The sequence below is a fragment of the Plectropomus leopardus genome, chromosome 17, assembly GCF_008729295.1.
Source record: "Plectropomus leopardus isolate mb chromosome 17, YSFRI_Pleo_2.0, whole genome shotgun sequence".
Classification (NCBI taxonomy): domain Eukaryota; kingdom Metazoa; phylum Chordata; class Actinopteri; order Perciformes; family Serranidae; genus Plectropomus; species Plectropomus leopardus.
Window position 1 is genome coordinate 30,211,930 of NC_056479.1, and position 15,897 is coordinate 30,227,826.

The window sequence follows — 15,897 nt, forward strand, 5'->3', positions numbered from 1 at the left end:
AATCTTTTTCATGAATTCCTCCGCCACAGAACTTCATCATTTAGCAGCGACCGGATCTGTTTTCTGATACGTTAAAGAGTAAAAGATCAATTCATTAATCCTAAAAATAACTGAAAGATAATTCACTCATGAAAATAATTGTTAGTTGACGACGATACCAAACTCAATCAATTAGTCCTCTGATAGAGAATTAATCTGTAGCTTTTTTTGTAGAGTTTTAAGTTTTTTATTTTAATATTTCTATTATTTTATTCATTTATTTCATTATTTATTCCACAAACAAGCATAAAAACCCTAACATTACAAAAATGTTCCATAAAAGCAAAAATATATTAATAAATAATGAAATAAATAAATAAAAATCAGCTATTTTTATTAAGCTAATAATCATTTCTGTTTTTTTTTTTTTTTTTTGGTTTTTTTTTTTAAGAAAAAATATATTTTATCTCTGTGGTTCCCGCTCTGCACTGCACTTGTATGCACTGTAGACTGAAGGATTTTTGGATTTTTGATTTTTTGATTTATTTTGTTGCTCTCTGCAGGTTTTTGTGCCCTTTGTGCCGGCAGAGAGCGCCTCTGAGCACATGCATTTCATTTTTCACATGTCAATAAACTTCAACTTCTCGGATGTTAAAAAAAATGCATCTTCTCTCTGATTTAAAAAAAAAAAAAGTATACATATATATATATATATATATATATATATATATATATATATATATATGATATTTTTGGATTTTGGTGGACATTTCTCATAACTTCCTGACATTTTATACCTTAAATTATAGATGAATGCAGAAAATAATCATCAGGTTACCTTGAGGTCATTCAAAGAGATAATTTATCTGCAGTCCAACATTTATATCGAATCTAAGATTCCTGAAAAAAAAACTGTTTAAAAACAAGCAATATGTTTCATGTATATATACCCAAAATTTATGACAGCCTTGATATTTAGAAAATATATATTTATATCACATTAGTACTATACATGAAAATACAGTGTAAATAATTTTCTTGAATCATTTCTTTTTCTTCCTCCCCGTCTCCCATTACACTCGTATTTCAAGTATAATTTATTCACCAAAAACCAGACAAAATGCTCACTAAAAAAAGTAAGTTTTATTATTTTTTTCAAATTTTATACAGTTATTACAATAATTTTATCATTGTGATGTTTTTCCCCCAATAATCATTTGATTAAAAAATCTGATATCGTGCCGGCCATGATGATACAGAATGTTCCAGACAAAAAAATAATTTAAAAAATTGAGCATCATTTATTTAAAAAACACACAATAAATAAAGTTTAAGCTGAATTTGATGAATAGCTTCATTAATTTATTTTCAAATTATATTTCAAATCTCTATAGATATTGCGATAATATTTCTATTGTGAACTCTTTTGGCCACAATCATTGTGTATTAAAAATCTGATTTCACACGATGATACTATATTTCCAAAAAAAAAAAAGCATAACTTATGTGCAAAAAAAAACCCCAAAATAAACACACAATAAACAAAGTTAAAGATAAATTTGACCAATGGAAATATTCATTTATTTATTTATTCATTCATTCATTCATGTATTTTCAAAATGTCTATAGATATAAATAGATAGATGTAATAGATAGATATAATTATATAAATAGTTCTGAAATCTTTTGGCCACAATAATTGTCTATTAAAAATCTGATATGTTGACACGTGTTTGTTTCACAAAGTTTAGTAAATGTTGTAATAATTTATAATAATGTAATGACCCTAATAACATCTGCTGCTTCTTGCAGGTTAAAAAAATTATTAGTATAATTATTAGTGTTAATCTTTGGTCAGGGTCATAATTTTAAACATTGATTCTTAATTGCAGCGTTTCACACATAATGCACATTCATAGATGTCAGTGCCTGCAGGTTTTCGTCTTCACGCCTCATGTGGCGCTCTGACCGTGCTCCTCACATGTTCACGTTAACATGTTAACACACACGGCTCATACAGCTGAGGTGGAGCCGTGGTTTTATTCACACATGAATGGTGACACCTTTTTATTATTAGTTATTAGTTATTATTATTCTGAAAGTGCATTTAAATGACTCCTGTCACACACACACACACACACACACACACACACACACACACACACACACACACACACACACACACACACACACTGAACCATGACTAGACAGTAGGAGTTTAATCTCTGGCCGGGGTCCACGGTGTCAGCGGGATAATCCACTGTGAACGCTGCAGTCACAGAAACATGACACAGTTAATAATTAATGAGCGGGAGGACATTATTTCTCATCACGTTAGTCTGCAAACGCCTGAAAACCAGCATCTGCCTTTTGTTCCCTCAGACTTTCAGGCTTTTGTTAAACTATTTATTCGTCATTTCAGCGACTCTGCAAAATTACAGCATGAAAAGGTTTTTAAAGCGCATTAAAAATGTACGTGCATTAAAAATTCTACAGCGAGGAGTCGTTTCGCCTCGGGGACACTTTTGTAAAAGGAGATTTTGCAAAAGGCCGGGATTTTAGGATGTTTTGGGATTTAGGGAAATTTCTAGAATTTGAAGACATTTTTAGGATTTTAAGACATTTCTAGGATTTGGGGACATTTTTAGGATTTTGGGACATTTCTCTGATTTTGGGACATTTCTTCAGGATTTTAAGATATTTCTGGGGTTTTTGGACATTGATTTTAAGGACATTGATTTGAGGACATTTTAGGGTTTTAGGATGCTTCTGGGAATTTAGGATATTTCTGATTTTAAGATATTTCTTTTACTGTAGGACATTTCTCAGATTTTTGGACGTTTCCAGGATTTTAGATTTTATCTCTTGATATGTTGGGTGTTTGTTGGATTTTTGGACATTTGTAGGATTTTAGGACGTTTTTAGGATTCAGGAGGTTTCTCAGATTTTAGGACATCAGTGTCTCAGCCGTGTCCTCTGTCGGGGGTGTGGGGGATCCTCCTCTGGCTCTTTTTTGGACCAACAAGCTCTATTTTGCTGTTTTATGTCTCTGACACCTTATGGAGACCAAAAGGACAAAAACGATTCAAAGTGTGAATCACTTTATTGTTATCGTGAATTAGAAAATGTTTGAGGGGCCACCAGGGACCCTATCGGGGGCCATATTTGGTCTGCGAGCCGTGAGTTGAGTATCAGTGCTCTGCGCGTTGGCAGAGAAGCAAACAGACTTCACTGTTTACTGTTTAATACAAATCTGAAGAAAGACTTGAAATAGTGGAGAGTAATTTAGCCTAAATTCCTCTCGGAGGACTGTAAGAAGCTTACAGTAACGGCTCTGTGGTGAGAGCCGAGCAGCCTCTCTGTGAAGTCTCCTTCAAACGCTTAACGAGCAAATTGAAGAATGACGTCCGAAGTGTCCGACCTTTAAGTCGAAGATGATTTCGTTTATTGCTCCTGTCAAAGCAGCTCTTTTTCTGTCTGAAACATTGTCAATGTGAGTCATGAACTTCCTCTCCCTAAATGAAATTTAACTGAAAAAGTCTCGTCTGTTAAACACGCTGAAGCTCTTCATCCTCAAATACTGAGTTAACCCTTCGAAACCTCGATCAACATCTTTTCTTTAAGCCATCAAAACTTGAGCAGATTGGTTTGATTTCTTTTGAAAAGATGAAAAAAATGCAGCATGCATCTTGGCAAAAAAGTGACCCAAAAAATTTAAAAGTATTATTATTATTATTAGATATTATATATATTTTTATTATATTATATTATATTATATTATATTATATTATATTATATTATATTATATTATATTATATTAAACACTTTTTAGGTAATTTCTTACTTTTTAAAATTATTTCTTGCAGAGGTGCTAATTGCCACCTTCTGATGTTCTTTAGAGAAATCAAGCGTTTTTATTCATGTTTCAAAGGCTTTATGGTTACTTTGTCTCAGCTGAGACATTAAGATCAGAAAACTAAATATATAACATAATAATTTATCCTATTTTATCTTAATATTTTATATATAATCGATTATTATTGTAATTATGTATGTAATGTAAGCGTATTTGTAGAGTAAAAAAATAAATGAATACAAAATGCAAAGATCAAAATATAAATCAATTTACATTTAATTAGGAGATAAAATCATATGGTATTGCTTAAAATTTGTTGCAGACATTCATTTCTCCCTCAAGATGATTTTTGGTAAATTAAAATACTTGTTAAATGGCTCCACAGAGGCTTTTTATAAAGTATGGAATCTGTTTCATAATCGTATTAAAGTGAAAATCAAATTTCCTGCGGTTCCTTAAAAAGGAAATACTCAGAATTATCCGTACTCACTCTCCCTGCCCTGAAAATTTTCTTTTTAAATTTTCACAAATTCATATTTAATAGCCCCCACAGAGGCCTTCATCCCATGATATCTTAAAACCACCCTGATTTTTGCACAAACATCCATTTGCACTTAAAAATGAACTGGTTAAATTTGGTGGTCAAAGGTCAAGGTCACTATGACCTCATCTATTTCATACTTGTACACACGATATCTCTAAGAACACTTTGAGGGAATGTATTTATTTACAGTATTTATTTTCAAATTTGGCACAAACTTGTCTTCTTTGAGTCAAATGAGAACAGATTAGATTTTCGTGGTCAAAGGTCAAGGTGACCCTGCATTCATCTCATTCTTGTGAAAGCGATATCTCAAGAACACCTTGAGGGAATGTCTTCAAATTTGGCACAAATGTTTGAGTGGACTCAACGATGAGCTGATTAAAATGTGGTGTTCAAAGGTCAAGGTCACTGTGACCTTGCATCCATCTCATTCTTGTGAAAGCAATGAAACGTGATCTTAAGAACACCTTGAAGTAATTTCTTTAAATTTTGCACATACCCTGACTTGCACTCAAGAATGAACTGACTAGAATTTGGTGACTGAAGGTCAAAGGTCAAAGTCATGGTGACCTAACAAATCATATTTTTGGTCAGCGCTGTAAACACTGGAAAATATGTAAAGTGCATCATCAGGTCCTCAGTAGTTTTAAAACTTTTTGTACACACATTGACAAAATGTAGGTAGTTTATGATGTTTATGAAGACTCATATCAACATATTTCTTTTTTTTTTTAGTCCGAGAACGAAAGTTTTTGCTGTCTGTATCTCCAACAGTGTCACCTTCAGATTTTTAAGGAAATAAAGGCTTAAAAATCACCCGTTTTTATAAAATACTGAACATTCACGTTTTTTTCTACAATGTGAAGATTTGTCGATTTTTCTGTTTCATCAAAAACAAACTGAGCAAAGAAATGGCTGAAGTGTCCATTTAACCCCTGGATCCTTTCTGGCATTGATTCCTTTTGAAAATGTCAAAAAAAGGACTGAAAAAATTTGCATGAAATTTGGAAAAATGACAAGAAAAAGAGAGAGAAAATTCTTAGAATTTTTTTTTAAAAAGAAACAAATTTTTTTTAAATAAATGTAAAGAGAACTGCATAAGTTTATTCTTATTTTATCTTTAAAATTATGTCATAAATACATTTCTATATTATTTTATCACTTTTTTAGGTCATTTTTTCTAGCTTTTAGCTAATTTTAAGGACTTTTCCTTGTAACACTCATGTAACTTTTACTAATTTTCTCAGGTTTTTAAGAGTTTAATAGGAATGGAGCTTTTTTTTTGTCCGTCTCTGACTGCAGCATCTTCCTCTGTCCCTCCAGCTCTCTCTCGCTTCCACTGATGTCCCGCCCACTGTGCTCCTCCCAGCCAATCGCTGCGCAGATCCTCAGATGGCTGCCTGTTGAGGGGTCCGCCGGCGAATGCTGAGCAGGCTGGCGAGGTCGAGGTCCGCCTCATTGTCCTGTGATTGGCTGCTGGACGGGACTGAGGCTACATGGAGCCAATGTCCAACAAGCAGGATAGCAACTCATCAGAGGGAGACGAGAAAGGGTGAGTGTGTGTGTGTGTGTGTCTGTGTGTGTGTGTGTGTGTGTGTGTGTGTGTGTGTGTGTGTGTGTGTGTGTGTGTGTGTGTACCTTTGATGTAAACATGAAAGGAAAGCAGAGATTAACGGTGGATTTGACAGAAGTGACGGATGAAATAGTTGCTGCAGGCGTGGACGTATTGATGGAGGTATTGATGGACGGATTGATGGACAGATGAGCTGCATTAACACAAGTTCAAATTGTCCTCATAGATGTCCTCAAATTGTCCTCAGACAAGCATCACACACACAAGATTTAGCTTATTCTAGACGAGGGTGGACAGAGGTATGGATAATAATAATAATAATAACATCAATAATAATAATAGGACTTATGTAGTAGCAGTTATGAGAAAAATGATCTTATCTTGATATTTTGCATGGCAAAATTTCATCGATACACGGACAACAAGTATCATGTTTTTTTATTATGCAAATATTAACATTTTAAATGCAAATATGAACTTCTGGAAGCCTCCTCGAATAACAAAAGTCAAGTGTTTTTTGCAGCAATAAAAATGACTGAGGAGAGATGAACAGACTGAAAACTTATTAGATTATAATTATTATTATAAACAAATTTTACCAAAGTTTTCCTTTGGGGAAAATAATGCAGTTGAAAAAAAAAAAAAGTAAAAGCTTAACTGTCAAGATAATATTGTATCATGGTGATCTGGTGATTCCCACTCTTATTATTTAGCGCTTTATTAAGTACTTAAAGACTATTTAGATGAAATGCAAAGGAAAACAGACTCTTCTGTGAAACTCAGGAGCAGGAAGCTTCACATGCATAAAGAGAAATGGTCTGTTGGTTTATGGTGACAAACCAAAATGAAGAACTTGTGTCTGATAAAGGACGTTCACAGGGTGAAGTCAGACGTAAACAAAGCTCGCTGTGTGCAGAGTTACGTTCAGGAGCGTCGCCGTTAGCTGAGCGCGGCAGGTTCGATGACGCTCCAGAGGAGGACAGACAGTTTGTTGTGTGATCTCAGCGATATTGATGTTGCCGTGTTTATGACTTGAGAGATGCACTTTTTATTAAAATATCGTCAGTTTATTTCTTTTGGTTTGATGAGCATAAAAAACTTGAGCTGTGCTTCAAAAAGAAACATTTTGAGTTGCATATTTCTTCGCTCACCTTCGGGAGGGAGGGCTGCGTGTTTTGTTTCAGACCGAACTGTAAAATCATCTTTGTAATGAAATGAATAATTTGACTGCTGCAGCTGTGTTTTGGTGTCTTATAAAGCCCTGAGGGCTGGGCACATTGTGTGCACGACAAAAATACAAAAGAAATCAGTCAATATAAAATAAAGGTAACAAAATTCTGAAGGACGTGAAACAGAAGAACAGACAGAAACGCTGTGATGCTGCAGTGAAAGTGAGAGTGAAGAAGAAATGATGAATAGCAGACGAGCGGCTGCAGGAGCTTTAGAAAAAAAGATAAGGGGGGGGCAGTGTGCTTAGCGTGTTTTTTGGATGTAAAAGAGAAGACAGAGCACTGTCACGCTGCCATCTGTGCTCTCCGTCTCTGCAGCACGTGCAGACACACACACACACACACACACACGCTGTCCTCACCGCTTCATTAAATAAATTCACAGAGAAGTCAGAGCCGCTGAGGTAGTGAACATAAACGCGGAGCTACTTTAATCCCACATTTCCCAATCAGTGTTAACCCTTTGAAACCTGGATCGACAGCAGTTTCCTTGTGCTGTGTGCAGACAAAAGGCATCGGCATAAAATGTCCTGCAAATTGCAAAATTTTCCGGTTAACCCGTTAACACCTGGATCGACGTCAGTTTTCTCAAGCTGCGTTCACAAGCATTTAAATCTTTGACACCTGAGAAAATTGATCTGATTTCTTTGGAAAACATGGAAAAAAAACAGCAACTCGGCAAGAATTGTCCCGCAACTTGCAAAAACAAAGAAAAAAAAGTAAAAAGGTGACGAAACAGAATTAAAGAGCAAAGTATCCAGAAAACTATATTTCAAATTTTAGTTAAATTAAAAAAATATATATATATTACAGAATATATTTTTTAACACTTACATTTCTGTTTGCTCTCGTTTTTTTACTTTTCTTTTTTTTCTTGTTTCTTTTTTTTTAATTATTTTTTTTTTTTTTTTACTAATTTCTTGCAAATATTTGGGGCCCTTTCTTAAGTTGCTAATTTTTTTTGGTGTGTTTTTGAAGGAAATCAAGCCACTTTGGTTTCAAAGGGTTAAGTTTCACTTTCACTGCGCTGCTGCTCCGTTTGTGCCCACAGTACGCTCTGCTCTCTGAGAGTGTAGCGTAATTAAGGGGAAAAAAAGGACACTTTGTGTTATTTTTGGCATAAAAAACTTTCGTTTTCCTGGCGGGGGTTCCCGTCGGGCCTGAACAGTTACAGGAAAACACTGGCTGCAGTGAGAAAGTATGTGAGTGTTGTTGGTTTTTCTGATTTTTGGGGCGTCTTAGGTTTCTCTTTTGAATATTTTTTTCCAGTTGGGTCTCAGTCCTGCAAGAGAAAAGTTGTTTAGTTATATATTTTTTTGGTGGCAGGCCATATTTCACTTTCCCAGACCGACCTTTCACCGTCGTGCTCGTCAGACACAAACGCTGCGTTAGCATTTCGGCAGGAAGTCGGGGATGGATTCAGTAGACTTCGTGATATTTGGCAAAAACCATCACCATGGTTACCCTCGTGTACGCAGCGTGGAGAAGTAGCATCTACCTGGTGACGAAGTGTGTGCCGTGTGTGTGTGTGTGTGTGTGTGTGTGTGTCAGTGATACTCAGCTCTCTTTGCTCGGGGGCCACTTTTGCAAAATGACAGGAGGTCAGGGGCCCGTCAAAGCGGCCCCACACATGTTTCTAGGATTTAAGAACTTTTCTAAGATTTTCGGACCTTTTACTTTTTGGATATTTCTAAGGTTTTGGGATGTTTTCTGGGATTTAATGACATTTGTTGGATTTTAGGGCCTTTTTAGGATTTTGGGACTTTTCTAGGATTTTAAGATGTTTTTAAGATTTAAGGGCATTTTAGCATTTTAGGACATTTCTGAAATTTCAGGACATTTTTAAGATTTTAGGACATGTCTGGGGTTTTAGGACGTTAGTGTCCAGCTTTGACCCGCAGGCCGTAACACTGGTGTGTGTCCTCATGTGAACAGATGAACATGCATGTGCATGAAGGTGTGTCAGTCTTTGTGTTAGAGCAGGGATGTCAGTGTGTGTGTGTGTTTATGCAGCTATAGGAATGTGTGTGTGTTGTTCAGCTGTGTGCTGTGTGTGTGTGTGTGGTGTGTGTTGTGTGTGTGTGTGTGTGTGTGTGTGTGGATTAGTGCGGTGCAGGGAGCTGGATTAGGAGCAGCGAGGGCAGATGGAGCCTCAGAAAGCAGCGGACAGCTCAGGATGCGGCTCGCTGTGTGACATCGACGAGATTGATCGCTTTGTTTTTGTGCGCATGTGCGTGCATGTGTGTGTGTGTGTGTGTGTGTGTGTCTTTCTCGCACTGTCATTGAGCATACACGTGTTCCTGTGCGCGCTGCCTCATGCTCAGTCCCCTCCCCTCTGTGCCTGAGTCACAGAAATCACACACACACACACACACACACTCACACTGGACACCACACACACACACACTGGCACACACATCAGCGGGATTGATGCACAGGATCAGAACAGCTCGTGTGGCATGTGTGCTACGGTGAGAGTCGCTTTTGTGTTTGTGTGCGTTGTGTGCGTGCATGCATGAGTGTCACACTCACACTGTACACTGTGTGTGCAAACCTCTGTTGACACACACACACACACACACACACACACACACACTCACACACACACACTCAAATAGCTGTTGATGCAAACCTTCACACAGCCTGGAGTACAGGATGTGAAATAGAATTTGTGTTTTGTGTGTGTGTGTGTGTGTGTGTGTGTGTGTGTGTGTGTGTGTGTGTGTGTGTGTGTGTGTGTGTGCATGTGTGTGTGCGGGTGTGTGTGCATGTGTGTGTGCGGGTGTGTGTGTGTGTGTGTGTGTGTGTGTGTGTGTGTGTGTATGTGTGTGTGCAGTGTGAAGCCTCTGATTATTTCAGGAGTCTGTTGGCTCTCCCCGCTGCAGTAGCATTAACAGAGGCGGACAGTAGCTGTGTGTGTTTGTAGAGGTTTGATTTGATGTCGAAGATCAGAGGGTTGTGTGTTTTTGTGGTTAGAATATTTCGCTGTATTTGTGAAGTATTTTTAGTTTTTATGGGTGACTGCTGCAGCGCTCTCTCAATACTAAACCATTTTCAAAATATTCTTGTTCCCATTAGTCACTTAAATGCAAAAATCTGTGAAAATAGAGTCCAGGTTGAAAAATACAGACGTTGCCATTAACCCTTTAGGGTCCGCTTTAGTATTTAACAAACTTGTATCACTCTGCACATAAAATAAACTTTTCAAAAATTAAGCTTTCAAAAATATTATGGGCACACTAACATGATTTTCTACCTTCATTGAGGTTGTTTTTTTTAAGTCCTAATCATAAATATCAAATATTCAGTCAGAATTTTAACCCTTTAAATGACAGGTTTTTGTCATTATGCCACTATGGTGATAGATGATAAAAATGAATGATGTTGAGTCTCCTCCTCCTCAGTGTGTGAGTGTAGCTGCTGACAGTCTGGGATATGTCAGTGTGTGAGTGTAGCTGCTGACAGTCTGGGATATGTCAGTGTGTGAGTGTAGCTGCTGACAGTCTGGGATATGTCAGTGTGTGAGTGTAGCTGCTGACAGTCTGGGATATGTCAGTGATCAGCAGCTACATTGACTGTGACAGGTCACCTAGTGGAAATAGCATGTATTTCCTCCATATGCCAAATATGGTCAAAATGACCTCATCAGGTGGAAAATAGTCAAAATGACAAATTCAGAGTCAAAAGCCCAGAATGACACCCAGAAATAATACAAGTCCTGTGTTTTTCTGCTCTGATGGCTGTGGGATCAAAAATGTCAGTTTGAATGGGTTTCAATGGAGCATTTTTGGACCTGAACAGTCTGAATGTAACTATTTAGTTTCCACAGTGTATTTTAGACTTATTGTAGGAGCTGAGCTGCAAATTCACTGATTACACTCAAATACACAATCTGGACTACATTTATCAAAACATGAAGGAGGAAAAGAGTGTAAAATGTCCTTAAGGGTTAACAAATAACATGTATTATTTATACGTTTTGTTAGTGGTTTAAGTCGCTGCATCTCCCGACAGAACGGAGAAACATTAACTGCTGAGGTACTCTGAGGCTTTTCTCAGTCTGCAGTCTGTTTTGAAAATCAGTACCTTTCTTTCCTGAGTCACAGCGTGGTAAACAACGGAAACATTTAACGTAGATTTATTCACGCCTTCCCCATAAAAACCCCTCAGCGCTTTACATTACGTGCCGGTGCCACACGCTCGCAGGTCGACTGGCCAAGAGGCTTGTGAATTAACACACAGCTGTTGTTGTGTTTGCTCGCGCTGCTTAAGCTAATAAACTCAATGTACAACTACAGAGGGGTCACCTGAGGACGAGGCCTCAATACGACGGGAAGAATGGCTCTTTGAAAAGGAGTGGAAAAAACCTGGCTGTTCTTTGACCTGCAGAGCCGAGCTGTTCCCGGTGCAGTCAGCGCTCTGGAGAGGAGATATATACATCGCCTGCAGACATTTGTCACTTGACATCAGGTGACTTTTCTGCCCCGTAATGTACAAAAACAAGTTAAAGAGAATAATGCACTGCAATGTTTCCGCGGCTGTAATGTCCCTCGTGTGGACGTCTGCCCGGAGAAACCATCGATACTTATTTCCAGCTCAGACGCCTCGGAGAATATTCTGTTATTTAACAATGAAATCATTTCTTTGTGATCTGAAGGACACAAACTGTCTGCATCAGAAATCAGAACGCTGCATTCAGAGCCGGTCCCTGTTTTAATGTTCACACGCTGTTTACACGTGTTGAGAAACGCTTTACGAGCTCTGATTACAGCCGCCTTGTTTTCATCAGGATACGCATCATGGATGTATTATAGGAAGTCTGGATACAGCTGCGGGGCAGGAAGCAGAAAAAGCTCTTTTTCCAGGTGTAAAAAAGTGTAAAATACCCTAATATCTACTGGCCCATAGAGCACGCAGAGTTGAGATTAACGACAGAGCGACAGAGTGCGCCCGAGTGACCTCCGCCGGCAGAGCACCTCGCTAGCTTGAATGACGGTCGAAAAAAAATTAAACTTGCGGCTCTTTTAGACTTTCCAAATGTGATCGAAGTGGATGATTTTAATCTAGATAGTGATAGAAGCAACCATGTGCGATTTGACGCTCACAAAAAATTATTTCCTGATGTACTGACGTCTCTTTCCGGATGTAAGTCAACGGAGCGGTGAAGTAATGAGTCCGAAAACACGGAGGTCCGTTAGCATTTTTTTGCACTTCTGGTTCCCTCATCTCAAAGTCTCTGGGTTTTTTAATGGGTTTTCCGTAAAAGGCATTCCTTTAAATTTGGCACAAAGGATGGAATGGATTTAAGGATGAGCTGATAAGATTTTAGTGGTCAAAGGTTATGGTCATGGTGACCTTGCATTTGTCTCATTCAAGTGAATGTTACAAGTCAAAAACACACTTAAGGGAATTTCCTCAAATTTGGCAAAAACATTTGAGTGCACTCAATGATGCTAAGATTTTGGTGGTCAAAGGTCAAGGTCACAGTGACTTTGCATTCATCTCATCTTGTGAAAGCAAAATCTCAAGAACAACATGAGGGAATTTTCTTATAATTTAACAGAAACATTCACTTGGACTCAATGATGAGCTGATTAGAATTTGGTGCTCAAAGGTCAAGGTCACCGTGACCTTGCATCCGTCTCATTTTCATGAACACAATATCTGAAGATGGCCTCGAGCGAGTTTCCTCAAATTTGGCACAAATGTTCACTTGGACTCAAGAATGAACTGATTAGAATCTGGTGGTCAAAGGTCAAGGTCATGGTGACCTCATAAAACATTGTTTTCGTGCAGCTGGGGGTAAGATGTGTGTTTGAAGCGTCCATGTTTCCATGTAAACTGTAAGTGCAACAGCATGGTGGTGAATGCGGTTTTACTGTCAAACTTTTAGTCTTCAGACCAAACCGACACTGACTCGAGTCACGTGAGCTCAATCATTCGATTTCCCGCCGCTGATCATGTGTCAGGTTCGAACCTCAAGCTCCATCTGACTGCAGAAGCATTGTCATTGTTTCAGGCGGATTTCTCCTCTTATTAAATGTCAGGGTGTAATTTCATTTTAGCATGACAGTTATCCATCACATGAGAGCGTGTGTACTCTTTAAACCAAATCAACTTAAATTAAAAGCCACTATCAGTTTTTTGTTCCCTCTCGTACATTGTGTCCTCTGTTTGGAGTCGTGACTGCGCCACCACAAAGCTCAGCAGTTGTTGTCTTAATCACGAACAGCAGCGAGGCGGCGTTTAGGGCAGACGTAAAGAGATCCGTGGCGGCGGTGCCAGCCAGATACCTTTACATGAGTAAGACCGAGCAGGTGGCGAAAGATTACAGACGAGCATTCCTCCGTTAACACAGAGAGAAAGTCAGCGCTGTTACGTTCCTCAGGGAGAACAACACAGAGAACCTGTCAGAGGATCTACACTGAGGAGCTGTGGTGGAGAGGACGCAGCTGTGAGGACGCTCTACAGCTGTGGGGACGCTCTACAGCTGTGGGGACGCTCTACAGCTGTGGGGACGCTCTTCAGCTGTGGGGACGCTCTACAGCTGTGGGGGACGCTCTTCAGCTGTGGGGACGCTCTACAGCTGTGGGGACGCTCTACAGCTGTGGGGACGCACTTCAGCTGTGGGGACGCTCTACAGCTGTGGGGGGACGCTCTTCAGCTGTGGGGACGCTCTACAGCTGTGGGGACGCTCTACAGCTGTGAGGACGCTCTTCAGCTGTGAGGACGCTTTTCAGCTGTGAGGACGCTCTACAGCTGTGGGGATGCTCTTCAGCTGTGGGGACGCTCTACAGCTGTGAGGACGCTCTACAGCTGTGGGGACGCTCTACAGCTGTGAGGACGCTCTTCAGCTGTGGGGACGCTCTACAGCTGTGAGGACGCTCTTCAGCTGTGAGGACGCTCTACAACTGTGGGGACGCTCTACAGCTGTGAGGACGCTCTTCAGCTGTGAGGACGCTCTTCAGCTGTGAGGACGCTCTACAGCTGTGAGGACGCTTTTCAGCTGTGAGGACACTCTACAGCTGTGAGGACGCTCTACAGCTGTGAGGACGCTTTTCAGCTGTGAGGACACTCTACAGCTGTGAGGACGCTCTTCAGCTGTGAGGACGCTCTTCAGCTGTGGGGACGCTCTTCAGCTGTGCATATAGAGCGTCCTGAGGAGCTGCATCAGGAACCTCTGTACTATGACTGTGGCCTTCACTTTAACTAGTAAACTAGGCAGTATTTAATTCAGTCAGTGAGATATCAGGCATCTCTGTGTCCTCAGAGGACTTCAGAGCCGCCTCTTATGTAATCAAGTTACCGTCAAAGCTTAAGCGAGTTCGGATGCAGAGAGGCGACATTGTTTTGTTTTCTACTGGGGTCGAAATGAAAAAAAGAGAAACAGAAAGTGACAAAAGTGAGATTAAAATAAATGAATAACGTCAAAGACAGAGACAGAAGAGCAGATGGAAAATATTTGGGAAAAGTCAGGAAAGAAAAGATGAAATAAACACAGAAAAACAAAGAAAGGAAGTGACAGAGGGAGAGAAGTTCTGGACAAATCTGCCCCCGAACATTTTCTACTCCACACTAAAAATAAAGTGATTCACACTGTGAATTGTTTTTGTCCTTTTAGTCTCCAAAAGGTGTCAGAGAGCATAAAACAGCATAAGATAGAGCTTGTTGATCAAAAAAAGAGCCAGAGGAGGATCCCCCACACCCCCAGTGGACACAGCTGAGACCCTAATGTCCTAAAATCCTAGACAGGCCCTTAAAAGTCCTCAAAACTTCCTAAAAGGCCCAGAAGCATCCCAAAATCCTGGAAACCTTCTAAAAACCCAGGAAGTTCTAAAATCTTAGAATTGTCCTAAAATCCAAGAAGTGTCTTAAAATCCAAAAAACGTCCTAAAATCCTACAATCAAGCTACAATCCTAGAAACGTCCTAAAATTCCAGTAATGTCCTAAAATCCTATAAACGGCCTAAAGTCCGAGAAATATCCTCAAATTCTAGAAATGTTGTAAAATCTTGGAAATCTCCTTGAAAAATCCTTGAAACATCCTATAATCCTTGAAATATTCTACCATCCTAGGAAAGTCCAAAAATCCTAGAAATGTCCTTAAATCCTAGACAGGTGCTAAACTCCTACAAATGTAGTAATGACCTAGAAATGTTCTAAAATACGAGAAACTTTGTATTCTCCTTAGAAACGTTCTAAAGTCCCAGAAAGTCCCTAAGTCCTCAAAACTTCCTAGAAACTTTGCAAAAACCTGGTGAAATGTCCTCAAATCCTGAAATCTTAAAAATGTCCTAAAATCCTTGAAACATCCGATAATACTTGAAATGTTCTACCATCCTAGGAAAGTCCAGAAATCCTAGAAATGTCATAAAAAATCCTAGAAACATCCTAAAATCCTAGAAATGTCATAAAATTCCAGAAATGTCAGAATATTCTAGAATTGTCCTAAAATCCTTCGAAGATCCTAAGAACATTCTTAAAATCCTAGAAATGTCCTCAAGTCCTGAAATCTTAAAAATGTCCTAATATCCTTGAAACATCCTTTAATCTTGGAAATGTTCTACCATCCTAGAAAAATCTTTTAAAAAATTGTCCAAAAAGCCTAAAAATGTCCTTAAATCCTAGAAACGTGTTTGTTGCTGCTTCGTCTGGCCCCTGGCCTCTTGTTATTTTGCAGAAGTGGCCCCCAGGCAGAGCAGACTGAGTGTCCCTG

The 15,897-nt window shown here is 39.0% G+C and overlaps 1 protein-coding gene across 2 annotated transcripts in view; it reads left to right on the top strand.

The window, feature by feature from the left end:
- Positions 1 to 5,842: 5,842 nt before the first annotated feature.
- The window catches only part of LOC121956318 (thyroid hormone receptor alpha), a 28,995-nt gene continuing 18,940 nt past the window's right edge, over positions 5,843 to 15,897 (top strand). For both annotated transcript variants that reach the window (XM_042504460.1, XM_042504462.1), the window contains exon 1: positions 5,843 to 5,931. In XM_042504460.1, the coding sequence (XP_042360394.1) occupies positions 5,876 to 5,931 (56 nt within the window). In that variant the 5' untranslated portion in view covers positions 5,843 to 5,875. The remainder of the gene's footprint in view (positions 5,932 to 15,897) is intronic.